The sequence below is a fragment of the Nelumbo nucifera genome, chromosome 1 (assembly GCF_055504915.1).
Source record: "Nelumbo nucifera cultivar China Antique chromosome 1, China Antique-T2T, whole genome shotgun sequence".
Lineage (NCBI taxonomy): Eukaryota > Viridiplantae > Streptophyta > Magnoliopsida > Proteales > Nelumbonaceae > Nelumbo > Nelumbo nucifera.
Genome location: NC_142649.1, coordinates 7707265 through 7722299, shown reverse-complemented (window position 1 = coordinate 7722299; position 15035 = coordinate 7707265). Strand labels below are relative to the sequence as shown.

At 38.4% G+C, this 15035-nt stretch overlaps 1 protein-coding gene across 1 annotated transcript in view; it reads left to right on the top strand.

Moving 5' to 3' along the window:
* The first annotated feature begins 1114 nt into the window (after nucleotides 1-1114).
* LOC104586991 (cysteine synthase-like) overlaps nucleotides 1115-15035 on the top strand; it is a 33999-nt gene continuing 20078 nt past the window's right edge. Inside the window, exons 1-5 of the mRNA XM_010244403.3 lie at nucleotides 1115-1404; nucleotides 2075-2184; nucleotides 2297-2354; nucleotides 3831-4094; nucleotides 4524-4661. Of these exons, the coding sequence (XP_010242705.1) occupies nucleotides 1183-1404; nucleotides 2075-2184; nucleotides 2297-2354; nucleotides 3831-4094; nucleotides 4524-4661 (792 nt within the window). The 5' untranslated portion in view covers nucleotides 1115-1182. The remainder of the gene's footprint in view (nucleotides 1405-2074; nucleotides 2185-2296; nucleotides 2355-3830; nucleotides 4095-4523; nucleotides 4662-15035) is intronic.

Here is a 15035-nt window from a genome sequence, read left to right as displayed (position 1 = left end):
CGTTTTTGTTCCGCAAGAATGTTGGGAACAGTAGAAACATTCTCCTGTAACGTTGCTAAACAGGGCCTTAGATTCCATTTGGGAAGAGTGCAAATATAAATGTGCACAATACAAATATATATAGTGCAAATACAAAAATGACAGTATTAGACCTAAGGAGCTAGAATGGCTATGTATTTAGACCTGCTCATGGGCCAAATGGTCCGATGGGCTGGCTCAACTCAACCCATTCTTTTTAGGTTGGACAAAGTTTTAGACATGCGGATTTGGGCTTGGACTTTCTCAAATAAGCCTACTTGATAATATTGTATAATTTATAATATATTATTAACAATATATAATTTAATATATTATAATATATATTTCTAGGTTGGGCTTGGATTTTATATGAGGACAGGGTTTAAAATCTAATTTTAGGTCCAATGGTTGAGTCAAGCTCTGGCTCAAGCCTGATCTTTTTTTTTTTTTGTTAATAAAAGGCAAAATCCAAACCTTGCCTCACTGTGAACAAGTCTATATGTATAATTGATGATAATGGTGAAACAAGATTTACTTAGCGAACCCCATATAGTGGGAAAGAGGCTTAGATGATGAATAATTGATGATAATGGTATAAATATTATATTATGACACAAACAATACATATTTATATATAATTTTTTTTATTTATATAAAGTATATAGACCCGGACATGATGAGCCCTAGTTATTCAACACTGACTCACTGAGCCTCTATTCCCAAGGCTGCAATTGAACCTGTCACCATCATTTGATTCATGTCCCACAAGGGAAAAAGACTAATGGGGTTCACTGAATGTGGACAACCTTTTAGACTTTGGTGGTCGTCTATGGAACTGGAAACGGGAAAGCATTCAGATTCCAGAGTCCGAATATTGTTTCTGTTTGGGAAATGAGAAGACCTTGAAGCAATTTACATGAAAATTAATTATATTCATGGGCCCGTTGACCTTGACCCTTGACCATTCTTCAGGTTTACCGGGTCGGGTGCAGGATTTCCACCTGATTGGTCTGATCAGATGATTCAGATCGCCACCAAAATTAAAAAAACTAAATAAAAATAAAAATAAAAGATAATATAATAAGGGGCGAGGCTTTAAAGCTCTGAAACAGTAGTCTTGACGCTTGAGTTGTGCAGGTGTTTTTTGCAGAACGAACTCCATCAATGGCTGCTTCCCTGTCGAACCATTTAACGTCAATTCCGAGATCGAGATTGGGGTCTTGTCCAGATAATCGGCTTCTCAAACAATCTCGGGTTTTTACAGCTTCGAATCTCCGGAAGTCTCCTGGGATTAGGAGGATCTCTTCGCCTGTTGTCTGTAAAGCGGTTTCTGTGAAGCCTCAATCAGAGATTCAAGGTCTCAACATTGCTGAAGATGTCACCCAGGTGAGGAAATGGAGCTACTTGTCTGGATTGTCTATGGAAATTGTGAACTGGGTTCTGGTTTTAATTGCGGATTTTTAGTGGGAGTGAATAAAATTTGAAAGTTTAAACTCTCCCGATGAAAAAATAAAAATTTAGAAACTTGTGACATTAGAGCTGCTTCCCTTTTAGTTTTTCTATTGTCATTTTCTATAGGTATCGGAGAGATATACTGGTAATGTGATTACTATAGTTATCTGCTTATCTGGGTTTCGTTTATTTGGTAAGGCAAATAACATAAACAAGTGTTTATGTAGATGGAATGATTAAGTAGGTTTGTAATTTAAGTGTATAATTTTTAACCGATTCAAAGTTCTTACTGTTGGTCCAAGAAATCCACAACCAAATATATGCGTGTGTATGCTAATTGTTTACAGTGAATAACCATCAAAACTGAAAATTATATTCGTAACCTCAAAGGCTCAGTTCACATAATGGGGGGGTTCTTATGGAATGCTTACGGAATCAGAAATAGCTCATATTTTTCTCTTTTTTTCCCCTCTTCTGTAAACAAAAAATAACAGTATTGAACTTCATACATATATTCAAAGTTTGTTTTCCATTGCATGATATGTTAAAATCTCAAGACTAATTAAGTTCTCTTCTTTTGGTTCCATTGGCCTCTCTGTAAAAGCTTATTGGAAAGACTCCAATGGTCTACCTGAACAATATTGTAAAAGGTTGTGTTGCCAACATTGCTGCCAAACTTGAAATAATGGAGCCATGCTGCAGTGTCAAGGATAGGTGAGATTTCTTTCTTTTATTCTTTTTGTTTTTCTTTCCTTATTTTTCATTTCTAATCATCTACATATTCATCTAGTTGACTTTCTGATTTTTTAATGGCTTTTCATTTCAGGATAGGTTACAGTATGATTGCTGATGCTGAACAGAAGGGAGTTATAACACCCGGAAAGGTAGACAAATGATAGATTTAACTGTTATGGACATTTACTATACTTTCCAGGTTCCATTACTACACCATGCCCCATCTATCTTGTTGAGAACCTCATGGCTTGCGAAGTATTACTATTTTCTATCTGATAGATGCATAACTAATGTAAACTGCAAATTTTAAGGGGCCATAGCTTGGTGCAATGGTAAAAGCTTGGGCTGATTAATGTGAACACAGGTTCAAATCTGAGAGTGGCTACTTTATGCAAAAATTACCAAAGGCTAGGTCTGTAATAAGCAGTCCACTCCTCCCAAGAGCCCAAGTAGCTGGGGCCAAATAATGGTTTTTTTTTTTTATGTGGTTTTGCTGATCTGCTTGATCATTACTGGGAAAGCTACTTCATGGATGTTCATGGTCCATGTCATCAACCATACTACTGTATATTCATATTGATCATATTGATGCAATATTGCAATAGAGGCAAAGCGCTATGGATGTTTAAATATTTTTTAAAGGGAAGGAGTTGTGTAGTTCAGAGTTTTTCCTCCTAAAACCTGTTTTAGTAATTTTTCTATTTGTGTCATTTTATTTCATACTTCTGTTTGTTCCTTTTCTTGTAGAAGGGAAGGGTGGGGTGGGGGTTCTTTGAGATTATACCATTGCCCTGGTTATAACTGAGTCACTTAAAGATTTCCTGGCAATGTCATTTGTATTGTTTTTGAAGTTACAACTTTGCTTCTTCCACAGCTGATAATTTCCAGAAAATTGGTTCTGCATTCTTGGAAACATGGCTCTTTTTGGAATTATTTCTGCATTCTCAGATACAGTTCTCTTTTTCTCTCTCTCTCTCTGTGGAATTCTATCTCCATCTTCCCTATTAGTCCCAGTCTGAATGGTTGTAAGCATAGAAAACCTGGCTTTTCAGACCTAATAAATTGCAAAATGACTCATTCTGCAATTTGCAGAATAGTTTATTTGCTTCATCCATGAGCCAATTTGCTAATTGTGAATCTGTGATGCATCACTCTTTTCTTTTACATGGTGGATAGGGGGTATTTTACAAAGAAAGGAAAGTAAAAGCTTTTACCTTTATAAAAGTGAATTAAAATAACAATAGTATGGTATGTATAGAAAAAGGGAAACCATGGAAAAAGTGTAGTTGCTGATGTTTGTTTTCATAATTCAAAGGAAAGAATTAAAGTTTCTCAGCCAAAAATAGCATTATTATACAGTGAACCATGCATTATGGAGCATGAACTGTGAAAGGTTTACCAACTAGGTAATATGGGGCACATTTCCTAGTAAGTTGAATGATAGGAAAAGCTATGCACAACTGTTGTCCAAAATTGAACATCAAATAAATGAATGAATGGAAATTGCATCCATAACTTCCAATCTGGTGTACCTAGTTACCTACCACATTGATATAATTTGTCTTAGTTGATTTCATTACTTATCTTTTTCTTTCTGAATTTATGCTTTCCTTTTCTTTTACTAGAGCATTCTGGTGGAACCTACAAGTGGAAATACGGGCATTGGTCTTGCATTTATTGCTGCTGCAAAAGGGTATAAACTCATTTTGACAATGCCTGCATCAATGAGCCTGGAAAGACGAGTCCTCTTGAAGGCATTTGGTGCGGAGCTGGTTCTCACTGACCCAACCAAGGGCATGAAGGGAGCAGTTCAAAAGGCTGAAGAGATTTTGAAGAGCATACCCAATGCATACATGCTTCAACAATTTGACAATCCTGCAAATCCAAAAGTATGCGGTTAGGTCTATTAAACTTCTTCCTTTCCATTTTGCCTATAAATAGTCAGAGTGTTTATTATTGGGTTAACTCTGATATTCAGAAATTGCTTTCTCTTGCAACCTTGTGGTCAATGAAGAAATTACCAAAAGAGAAATATGCAAGTCAGGGAGATAAGAGGTTGTCCTACCTAAAGATATATGATTTGACACCATCATCTGGAGTATGCACCTAGAAAGTGTTATCTATAAATTGGATGGTTCTGGGATTAAGAGTCAAGACCCATCCAACAAGGATAACATGCCATCTGAGAGATCATGTGGATGGAAGCATGAATTTATGTCCTGATTTGGTTGCATGGTGCTCTATGCCTGGATCAAATTGGATAGGCTTTTCCCCTTCAATTTTACAAGCTTTGACCTATTCTTATATTCTTTATGCAGATTCACTATGAGACAACTGGTCCAGAGATCTGGGAAGACACAAGTGGTAAGGTGGACATATTCGTTGCAGGGATTGGGACAGGTGGAACTATCTCTGGGGTTGGTCGATTTCTGAAAGAAAAAAATCCTGACATAAAGGTAAGTAATATTTTCTGATTACTCTGGAAAAAAGACATCTGATATTTATTCCATATTCATGCTCATTTGCATCGACATGCAGTTTCTAGGACCATGGTGCCATGCAGCTATGCTGAACATATGTAGGTTTTAGATAACCTAGCCAACATGCTAAATGCCTTTAACAGTCTTCTAAAAGCTACGAGAGGTAGGGATCCTTAAGCATTAGAGAAAGCCCTTAGTTGAATTCAAGTGGTAGAACATGCATTCAAGGCATATCTTGGGGCTTGAGAAAAAAGCCATTGGCTCTATCAAATTCTTGCTTCTTATTTTTCCCCTTGAAAAGTAATGATAAAAAGGATTGCAAAGCTCTTATCAATTTTATGGAAAAAGTGTAGAAGATTAAAATATATGATATATAAAGTAGATATTTGTGGAATAATAAGAAATAACTGTGGTCATATTCTTCTCAGCTAGTCTGGATGTATTGGGTATAACAACTCTCTAAAAGCAGAAATCCTAGCCCTTTTGCAAGGCCTAAAACTGGTTTCAAGGCAGGTATGGTCAATCTTGGTGTGGAAGGTTATTGTAAAATTCTTTTAAGTTGGTCAAGACAATGTTTTAAAACATGGAGGTGTGACACAAGGCGTTCCACTACTTGGTGGCGTGAGGTGTAGTTCAGAACATAAGAGGCATAAGCCTCCTGAGTACAAGGAGGAGTAAGCCTCCTTAAGAGGAAGTGGACCAGTTGGAAGGAGGAGTCTCCAATTTTTTTCTAATGAAATGCTTATCTACATTGATGTGCTTAGTCTTGACTTCCTGTCATGTTGAACGGCATTATGTGCTATGTTAATACTTGATAGCCACCTTTCTGTTGCAGTAGAGGGGCCTAGGGCTGCTTACTAGAAAGCCTGACTTAAGAACATTTTTCACCTATGAAATCTTTGCAACACCATTTGCCAAGGCATGATACTCCATTTTGACACTTGATCTAGCCAAGGTTCAAAATATCGATACGCCTGATATGCCGGTAGAGGCGTATCGGGCAGTATCCGTAGTTTTTTTTTTTTTTTCAAATCCGGTTCAGAGGGGTCAGTTTAAGGCTCGTCCTCCCCTGAACCGGTCAAAATCCCGATACACCCTCTGTAGGGGCGTATCGGGAAGCTCCCGATACGGGTTGATACGTATTGATATTTTGAACCTTGGATCTAGCAACTACCACTTATTTCTTGCTTTGTCATGTTACCAAGTTACCTCCAACAAAGGTACAATAGCTAATGGTAGACCTTCAATCATCAACTGAACCAGCCCAATTAGCATTTGTAGACATTTCAACCCTTAGTGACCATGTATACCAAACAAAATACCTCTACCTAGACGTTTTTTAGGTACTTGAGAACTCTCTTAACAACAGTAAAATGAGTAGCCTTGGGAGCATTCATATATTGACTGAGAAAATCCATCGTCTTCCACCAACTTCTGGAACTGCTTGATATATCAGAAATAGTCTGGTCACCACAATTTCCAAGCCTAAGATTTGGCTCTATAGGTGTGTCAGTTGGTTTGCACCCTAGCTTGCAGCTGAAGAAGATCTAGGACACACTTTGTACATAACATTTTTTAAGGAAATCAATAAATTTTTTCTGCTACCAATATAAAAAATATTTCCTTTGTGAAATTAAGATACCTTTGTTAGATTTGGCAACTTCTATTCCAAGGAAATATTTAAGGGGACCTAAATCTTTCACCTCAAATTGAAATGTGCTCCTTATTTCATATTTCTAGTTTCAAACGACAAACCTCCTCGTTACCTTTTATATGAAAACCAGGGGGTTGTACCATATACACTTCTTCCATATCTCCATTTAGAAAAGCATTTTTTTAATCTCAAGTTGATGAAGATGTCATCCTAGATTTGCAACCAAAGACAAGAGTATACATAGAGTTGATCTTTGCTACTGTTGTAAGTGTCTTTGTATAATCAACACCATACATTTGGGTACACCCTTTAGCTACCAACATAGCTTTGTACCTCTCTATAAACCCATCAACCATGGTACTTCATATAGAAGACCCATTTGCACATTATAGGCTTCTTTACTTCAGGAAGACCTACTAGTTCCCATGTGTTATTATTGAGTAGGGCATTGATTTCTTTAGTGTGGTATTGGTCCACTTAGGTAACCTTAGAGTCTCTGCAACGTTTTTAGGAAGGGAAACATTAAAGGTAGTAGAAATATAGGCATGATTAGACCTGTTCATGGGTCGGGTAGCCCGACGGCCCGGCCCGCACCCCGGTCGGGCTTGGTCATATAATTAGGCCCGCGGGCCTGACCTCAGGCCTAACACAGTAAGCCCGACTGTGTTTCGGGCTGGGCTCAGGATTTGTCAAAAAAGCCCGGCCCGACTTAGTATTATGTATTTTATAAAATATATAATATGTATTTTATATATTATATAAAATATATAAAAAATATAATATTTATAATTTAATATATATATATTTTTTATTCTTTTCTTTATAATTTCAATCTCTCTCTCTATTCAACCGCTTCAACATTAATAATAGTAATAGTATAGGCTAAATTTCGGGCCCGGGCCCAGGCTCGGGCTTCGGGCTTTTTATGAGAGCCAGGCTCAGGCCCAAGTTGTAGGTCCGATGATCGAGCTAGGCTCGGGCTTGGGCCTTAGAAAAATTTGTTAATACACAGTAAAAGCCCGACCCGGCCCATGAACAAGTCTAGGCATGATAAGAAGGGGACTAATAATTACAGGTATAGTTAGCAATTGGATGTTTAGTAGTACAAGATCTAACACCCCTATGGACAACAATCGGCATGCCAAGATTGTCAAGGGTGGAATAAAGAAAGGAATAAGCAACACCTCGACCGGAGGAACTATTTTTCAGGTTTGCCTCCTAGCAAGGTTCAAAGTTTCGATACAGTCCGATACACCAAATTGGGTGTACCGGACTTTGTATTAACACTCTTTTATAATTTTTTTTTTTAGTTTTTTTGTTCAAAATATGTTCAGGGGGTTGGTTAAAGGCCTGGTTACCCCCTGAAACAGGTCTTACCCCGAAACTCATTATATTTCATGTATCGGTGACCCACCGACACAGGCCTATACGTGACGAAGTAATTTTGAACCTTGCGTCCTAGGGTTTATTGGTGCAGATTGCATGATTTCTGGTTGTTTCATATCTTGAGGTATGAGCTGGTCCTTCTAACAATGAGAATAAGCCCAAAGAGGCTGAGGATGAGAGATGAGAATGGGCAAGGGAAGCTGAATTACCTCTCATTACTATTACACATCTCCCCTTGAGGAGAGGCAAGGAAGAATGACTGAGATTCAAAGAAAGACACATTCATAGAGATATATGACTTCTAGGACATAGGATCATAACACTTAAACCCCATTTGAGAAGAACAATAACCAAAGAAAATACTACGAATAAACTTGGCATCAAGTTTTCCACTAGTCATGAACAAAAACACTTACATCCAAAGGTACAAAGAGGAATAGAAAAGAGAGGATACTTGAAAAAATAGTTGATATTGGGGCCCTAAAATCCAGAATTCTTGTAGACAAACAACTAATCAAGTAGGCTGTAGTAGGAATTGCATATCCCAAAAACTTCTTTGGCACATTCGTCTATATCATTATGTTACAAGCCACCTCCAATAAATGTTGGTTCTTTCTCTCAGTGACACTATTTTGTTAAGGTGTCTAGGGCAAGAACTTTGATGTAGAGCCCCGCTATTAGCAAAATCCTGAGTCAGGTTTCTAGTAAAATGTTCTTTTACATTGTTTGATTGGAAAATTTGAATCTCAACATGATGTTGCATCAATGTTGTCAAAATCTTATGATTTACAATACGATTCATGATTTGAATCATGAATCCCATGGGTTTCAATTCAAATCTTATGTTTAAATCCTTTTCTGCAAAAATCTTAATCCTTCGATTTGAACCATAAATCTTACGATTTATACAATTCTTGCAATTCACTGTGATTCAAATAAATTCAATTAAGGTTTAAGAATTAGTTCTCCACCTTGTAATTTTTTTGTTTATATTTAGTTTTGTCAAGAGAGACTTGTTCTAAAGCTCTACCAGTATTTGTTTATGTTATTTAAGACCAAATATGTAGGTTAAAGAGCTATTGTATGTAGATTTGTTTTACTTTAAAGTCAAACTTGATTATATAATCTTATGCTTCTATTGTACAATTTCACAACGTATTGGACCATATCAACCGGTATGTTGCTTTTAAGGATTTTCAGAAAACATTCGTTTTAAACATTTTTTTTTATATTATTATGACCCCCTCCCAAAATTTGAAAAAGAAAAAAAAACATGTGTTAGGTTCAAAGTACCGATACACCCATACTGCCGTTTCGCTATTTTGAACCTTGTACAAGTGGTAAATTCTATTATTTTGAGTCCATATATGGTAGATATTGACTAAAAATAAGGTAAAATCACTTTACTATATACATTTAGCTTTTCAGTATATCTATATTTAATTTTTTGACAAGTTAGTAAAGAATATAAATAACCTTATAATTTACAATATGTCGATATGATTCAACTTTCTTTGTGATTTGCAATATGATTGTGATTTTTAGAACAATGGTTGCATGTACACCATGTGATGAAATTCTTATATTAATTGTGGAACTTTTTTGGGATGAAGTAAATATATCTAGATATACTTGGATTTTTTTTTTGATAATTGAAATGATTTTACAAATCAGCAATAAAATAGTACAATGTCCTCATGGAAAGGTACGAGTTGCAACCTCTCCAGGCTAGTTAAGTACAAATTTCCGAATTAATAATAACTTACATAGAAGCACAAAAAAGATCTTCCCTATATACCCCCTGTTTGGCTAGAGCATCAGCCAAAGAATTAGCAGACCTACTAACCCATTTTACCTCAACTCTCATATTGCTGGTTAACCACTTTACTTTTTTGATGAGATCTTTGTAGCCCCAAATGGTGGTATCCAAGTTTAGGAGCCACCTGGTTACCACCTGAGAGTCCCCTTCAACTAGGAGATGCTCCACCCCAAGCTGGTTGGCGATCTGAATTCCTTGTACTGCAGCAAGTATTTCTGCCCTTGTGGAATCCCCCACTCCCACCGGTCTTGAGAATAGGGAAATTATGTTGTTGTCCTTATTTCTCAGGATACCCCCTATACCTGAAGGCCTGGGATTGCCTTGGCTGCTTCCATCAAAGTTCAGCTTAATGACACTTTTCAAAGGCGGAACCCATTCTGACAGAATTCTATCCTTCTTTGTTGAAGCGTTGGCTATTACTAGCCAATTTCTCCACAAATCATCAAAGGAGAAGTCATCAAAGATATCCACAGTTTTCAGCCAAAGGATTGCTCTTGTTAGTATACAATCCTTCATTTCATCTAACCCTCTTTCCTTCTCTAAAAAAATTCTTGCATTCCTTTCCTCCCAAAGAGTCCACAGAGTGGCTGCCCTAACACATCTCCACATGACCTTACCTCTTCTAGTGTGCCAAACAAAGACAGATGGGTTGAATAACAAGCTTAAATCAGAAGGCAGAGACCACCTACCTCCAAATAGACAAAGTCTCCACCTCCATATAGCTGTAGCAAAGGAACAGGAGATCAGCAAATGGACACAGTCCTCATTCTCGGCCTTACACAAGGAGCACCATTTTGGGGAAAGACAAAAGCGAGGGTCTCTTTTTCTGTAAGTTTTCCAAAGTATTGGTCTTCCCATAGAAGACTTCCCAGCAGAATACAACAAATTTTGGGGGAATAGGTCGCGCCCAGACTTCATTGACAGGGAATCCTTGGGAAGAGAGGTTAGAACCGAGGGATTTTAGAAAGGAAGAGCAAGTAAAAGTACCTTTTGGAAGAGGAGTCCAAATCCGTTGATCAGAAGAAGTGGGGTCCAAGCAAATGGATTCTAGTAAATGCATTAGCTCAATAACACAGTTCGACTCACCATCCCTTGACCCTCTTCGAAATCCAAAGTCCCAATTTAAAGATAAGGGGTTTAACGGGCTCGGGAGAAAAGTTGCAATTGGCTCATGTTTGTAAAGGGAAATGGAATAGAGCGAAGGGAAACAATCCTTGAGGGGTTGAGTACCCACCCAAATATCCTCCCAGAAAAGAATAGCATTACCAGAACAAGCATCAAACCTGATGAATCTGAGGAAGCAAGGGAGAATACCATGTATAGCCTTCCAAGGTGTAGTAAGGGTAGTTCAACGAGATATCCTGGAATCCCAACCATTTCCTACACAACCATGAATGCTTGCCACCACCTCATGCCATCTCTCTCTCCCTCGGGGCCATCTCCATAGCCACTTCCCTAGAAGAGCTACATTCTTCAACACTATGTTCCCTATCCCTAAACCCCCTTCTTCCTTTGGTTTATTAACTATCTCCCATCTGATCAAAGTGATCATTTTTCACCTCTCCTGGTTCCCATAGAAAGTCCCTCATTCTCTTCTCCAGTTTCTTAGCCTCCCTTAGAGGAATCCTGAACACAGAAAGGAAGTAGGTTGGAAGGTTGGCAAGTGTAGCCTTAATTAAGGTCAGCCTACCCCCTATTGAAATGTAATTCTTTTTCCAAGCCGCCAAGCACTTATCAAATTTCTCCACAATAGGGGCCCAAAAATTACTTTCTTTAGGGTTGGCTCCTAAGGGTAGTCCTAAGTATGTCAAAGGCCAGGAAGAAATATTACAACCTAAGCATTGTGCAATGGATTCAATCTCCCTATTCTCCAAGTTTACTCCAGCTACACAACTTTTATCAAGATTTACCTTCAAGTTGGAGACCCTCTCAAAGGTACTTATTAAGATCTTAAGGTTCTCCACTTTGCTTCACTCATTCCCTTCACAAAAAATAACAATATCATCAGCAAACTGAAGGTGAGTTACTGGAATGCCTCTGCTCCCTATTCTCCATCCCTTTATTTGGCCCTCCTCATCTGCTTTGGAAATCATCCTACTAAAAACATCAGCAACAAGTGTAAAGAGGAAAGGGGAGAATGGATCCCCTTGTCTTAAGCCTCTATTAGCTGGAAAAAAGTCCTTAACCATCCCATTCACCAGCACTGAATAACGACAAGAGTGTAAGCAACCTCTTATCCACTTACACCATTTATCCCCCAAACCATGTCTTCTCAACATCTCCAGCAGGAAATTCCAATCCACTAAGTCATAGGCTTTCTCCAAGTCCAGTTTGCAAACAAATCCTTTCCTGCCCGATCTCCTTATCTCTTCCACACTCTCGTTTGCAATAAGGATCTGATCTATAATTTGTCTGTCCTGAATAAAGGCTCCTTGTGCTTGGCTAACGAGAGAGGGGAGAACAACTTTGATCCTCCTAGAGAGCACTTTTGCCAAAATCTTGTAAATGCTTGTCACCAGGCTAATTGGCCGAAAATCTTTGGGGTGTCTGGCCTCATTCTTTTTGGTATACTTGGAATTTTTTTTGATAAATATTAATGAAATTTTATTTAAATTATGAGAAATAACATACAACTCAAGGAATCCTGATAGGGGGAAATCTCCCATAAAGATACATATTATAAATTACAAAATAGCCCAATACAATTGATCCTTGCTAACCCCTTGTTTAGCCAATGCATCGGCCATACCATGGTATACCTAGAATAATTATCAATAAAGCTAATGAAATATCTATATCCATGCTCAGCTGTGTTACAAGTGTAGCCTCACACATTTGAGTTAACAATATGGAATGGGAAATTTGCTCTTACTCGATGGAAAAGTTCTATAATGCTTTCACATTTGATAGATTGGATGGATTTTTGGCTTTGGCAATCCTTGAACTTTGTAAAAATGCCACTTTAGACTCTGTTAGAGTCAGTTAAGGAAGGGTATTTCAGTCTTTTCATCATCTATTTAAGTATTACATTAGTTACATGTCCCATACTTAAGTAGGGGCACATTTGACTTTGTACTTTGTTTTTGATGTATATATATATATATATATATATATATAGTCGGTTGGGAGAGTCTTTTAGACTTTTCAGTTCGACACCTCTTTCTCCTCTCTTCTTTCTCTCCTTCTCTCTTTCTCTCTTCTCTATCTCTGAAATTAGTTCGACAGATCTATTTTCACATGGTATCAGAGCATCGCTAAACGGAGAAAGAGGCTACAGCTTCATTTGATCAGATCCTCTTCCCTCTTTCTTTTATTTATTTTTTTCTGGTCTGCGCAATCTGGAGTAAGTGTGGGAGAAGGCTGCGACAATTCGTAGAGGTCTGCAGCAACTTATTCAGGTGTTCCTAGGGTTACGGTGGCCTAGTTACAGGTGAAAGGGGAGTGCGGCAGCCCTGTAGCAGATTTCTGGACTGCTGTCACCATGTGTGATGGGCCTAACGGCCTTAGTGGTCGCGTGGTTGTAGTTGTGGTGGTCTGAATCCTCTATTGAGCAGTTTCAAGAGGGATTTTTTTATGGTTGTTATGAAATCGTATGTTAACAGAAGTGGCCGAGTGTGTGCTCGGGCAGTATCGTGGTGATTGGTTGAGGAGATGCTGTACGGTAGTGAGTGTTGGTGTAGTACTCAAAGAACAATAGTTGAAGTGTTTGGGACTGATAAAGTTTTTTTTTTTTGGATGGGCAGAACCAGTTTCGTAGATTGAAATGGCGTCAATGGGAGATGTTAGTGGTGACCAGAAATCGAATGAGATGATTTCCTCTGATTTTTAAGTGTGCAGATGACATCCATCAAACTCAACGGTGAAAACTATATGCCATGGGATAAGTTGGTGGAAGTGTTTCTTAAGGCTAAGAAGAAAGTAAAATATGTGTGGGAGGAGAAACCTACAGTTGAATCTCCGGGTTTCAGTGATTGGGAGTAGGGGGATGCTCAAATCATGATGTGGTTGTGGAACAGTATGGAACCTAAAATCAGTGTTAACTTCATGTTCTTTGACACAACAAAGGAAATATGGGAGCATCTATTCTGGACAAGACAACACTACGAGAGTTTATCAACTTTATCAGGAGTACTTCAGTTTGCACCAGGGAAATCAAACCCTTGAAGAATATTCTGCTAGTTTGAGAAATCTTCAGAATGAACTTAATGTCTACCACCCCTTAACTCCAGTTTGAGAAATCGTCAAAATTCAGCAACAACAAAGGGAGCAACTTAATGTTATCCGGTTCTTAGTGGGGCTGAAATCAGAGTATGAACCTACCAGAGCACAAATGTTAGGTGGATGTGCTCTCCCCACTCTAGAGGAAGTGTTTGCTCGTCTCCGTAGGATTTCTCTTGGTCCCACATAGATAAGCACACTTTGGAACACGAGGAGGAGCTTATGTAAACAGAGGAGGTGGTCGTGTAGTTCGAGGGGGCTGTGGCAACCCTATGTTTGGTCGTAGTAATGGTACTGGTGGAGGTTGTGATTCAGGGGGAGGCCATGGTAGAGGAAGAGGAAGTACTATTGTGAAATGTGCACACTGTGGAAGAGACGGACACACGATTAACTTCTGTTATGATCTACATGGGCCACCCTCCACGTGGGCTCATCATGCAGCTATTGGTGGCAGTGAAGTCTGTGATAAGTAGCCAGTTGATCCAACACCTTCTACAGCTACAACTACTTCTGGGAAGGAGATGATGAGTATTCCAAGGGGTGAATTGGGAGTTTTTGTTTTGTGCAGTGTTGTAAGATTTTTGTTATTTAGGGGTCACCTTTTACTTTGGTAGGTGATAGTTGTTTCTTATGGTTTTATCTAATGAAAGTTACCATTTCCTATAAAAAAACGTATGAGAGATTCCTTCAGGCTACTTCACATCAGAACACTGCCACCCTTGCTCATTTAGGTATGGCTTGTCTGACATCAAAACCTTCCCCTTGGATAATTGACTCTAGAGCCTCTGATCACATGACTGGGACTCTAGGTGTGTTTTCCTCTTTGCCTCAGACCTCCACGTCACATAATGTTACCCTAGCCAATGGTTCTACTTCCCCCATTTATGGTGTCGGTAATGTTGACACTACTTCTCTTTCTTTGTCTTTTGTTTTATATGTACCGAAATTTCCTTTTAATCTTATGCCTATTAGTAAACTAACCAAGTGTCTCAATTGTTCTATCACTTTTTACCCTTCCTCTTGTGTTTTTCAGGATCTCAAGATGGGGAGGAAGATTGGTGGAGGGTATGAAGTTGGTGGATTGTATTACCTTGACGGTGGTGGTTCTACAATTGCACTTCAAACTTCTTTGACTCCTCTCTAGTGGCACTGTAGACTTAGTCATCCATCTCTTAAATCTCTCAATCTACTTGTTCTGTCATTGAGTCGTTTGTCTTTTTTGCAGTATGAGTCGTGTCAATATGGGAAACACCATTGGATTTCCTTCAGTCCT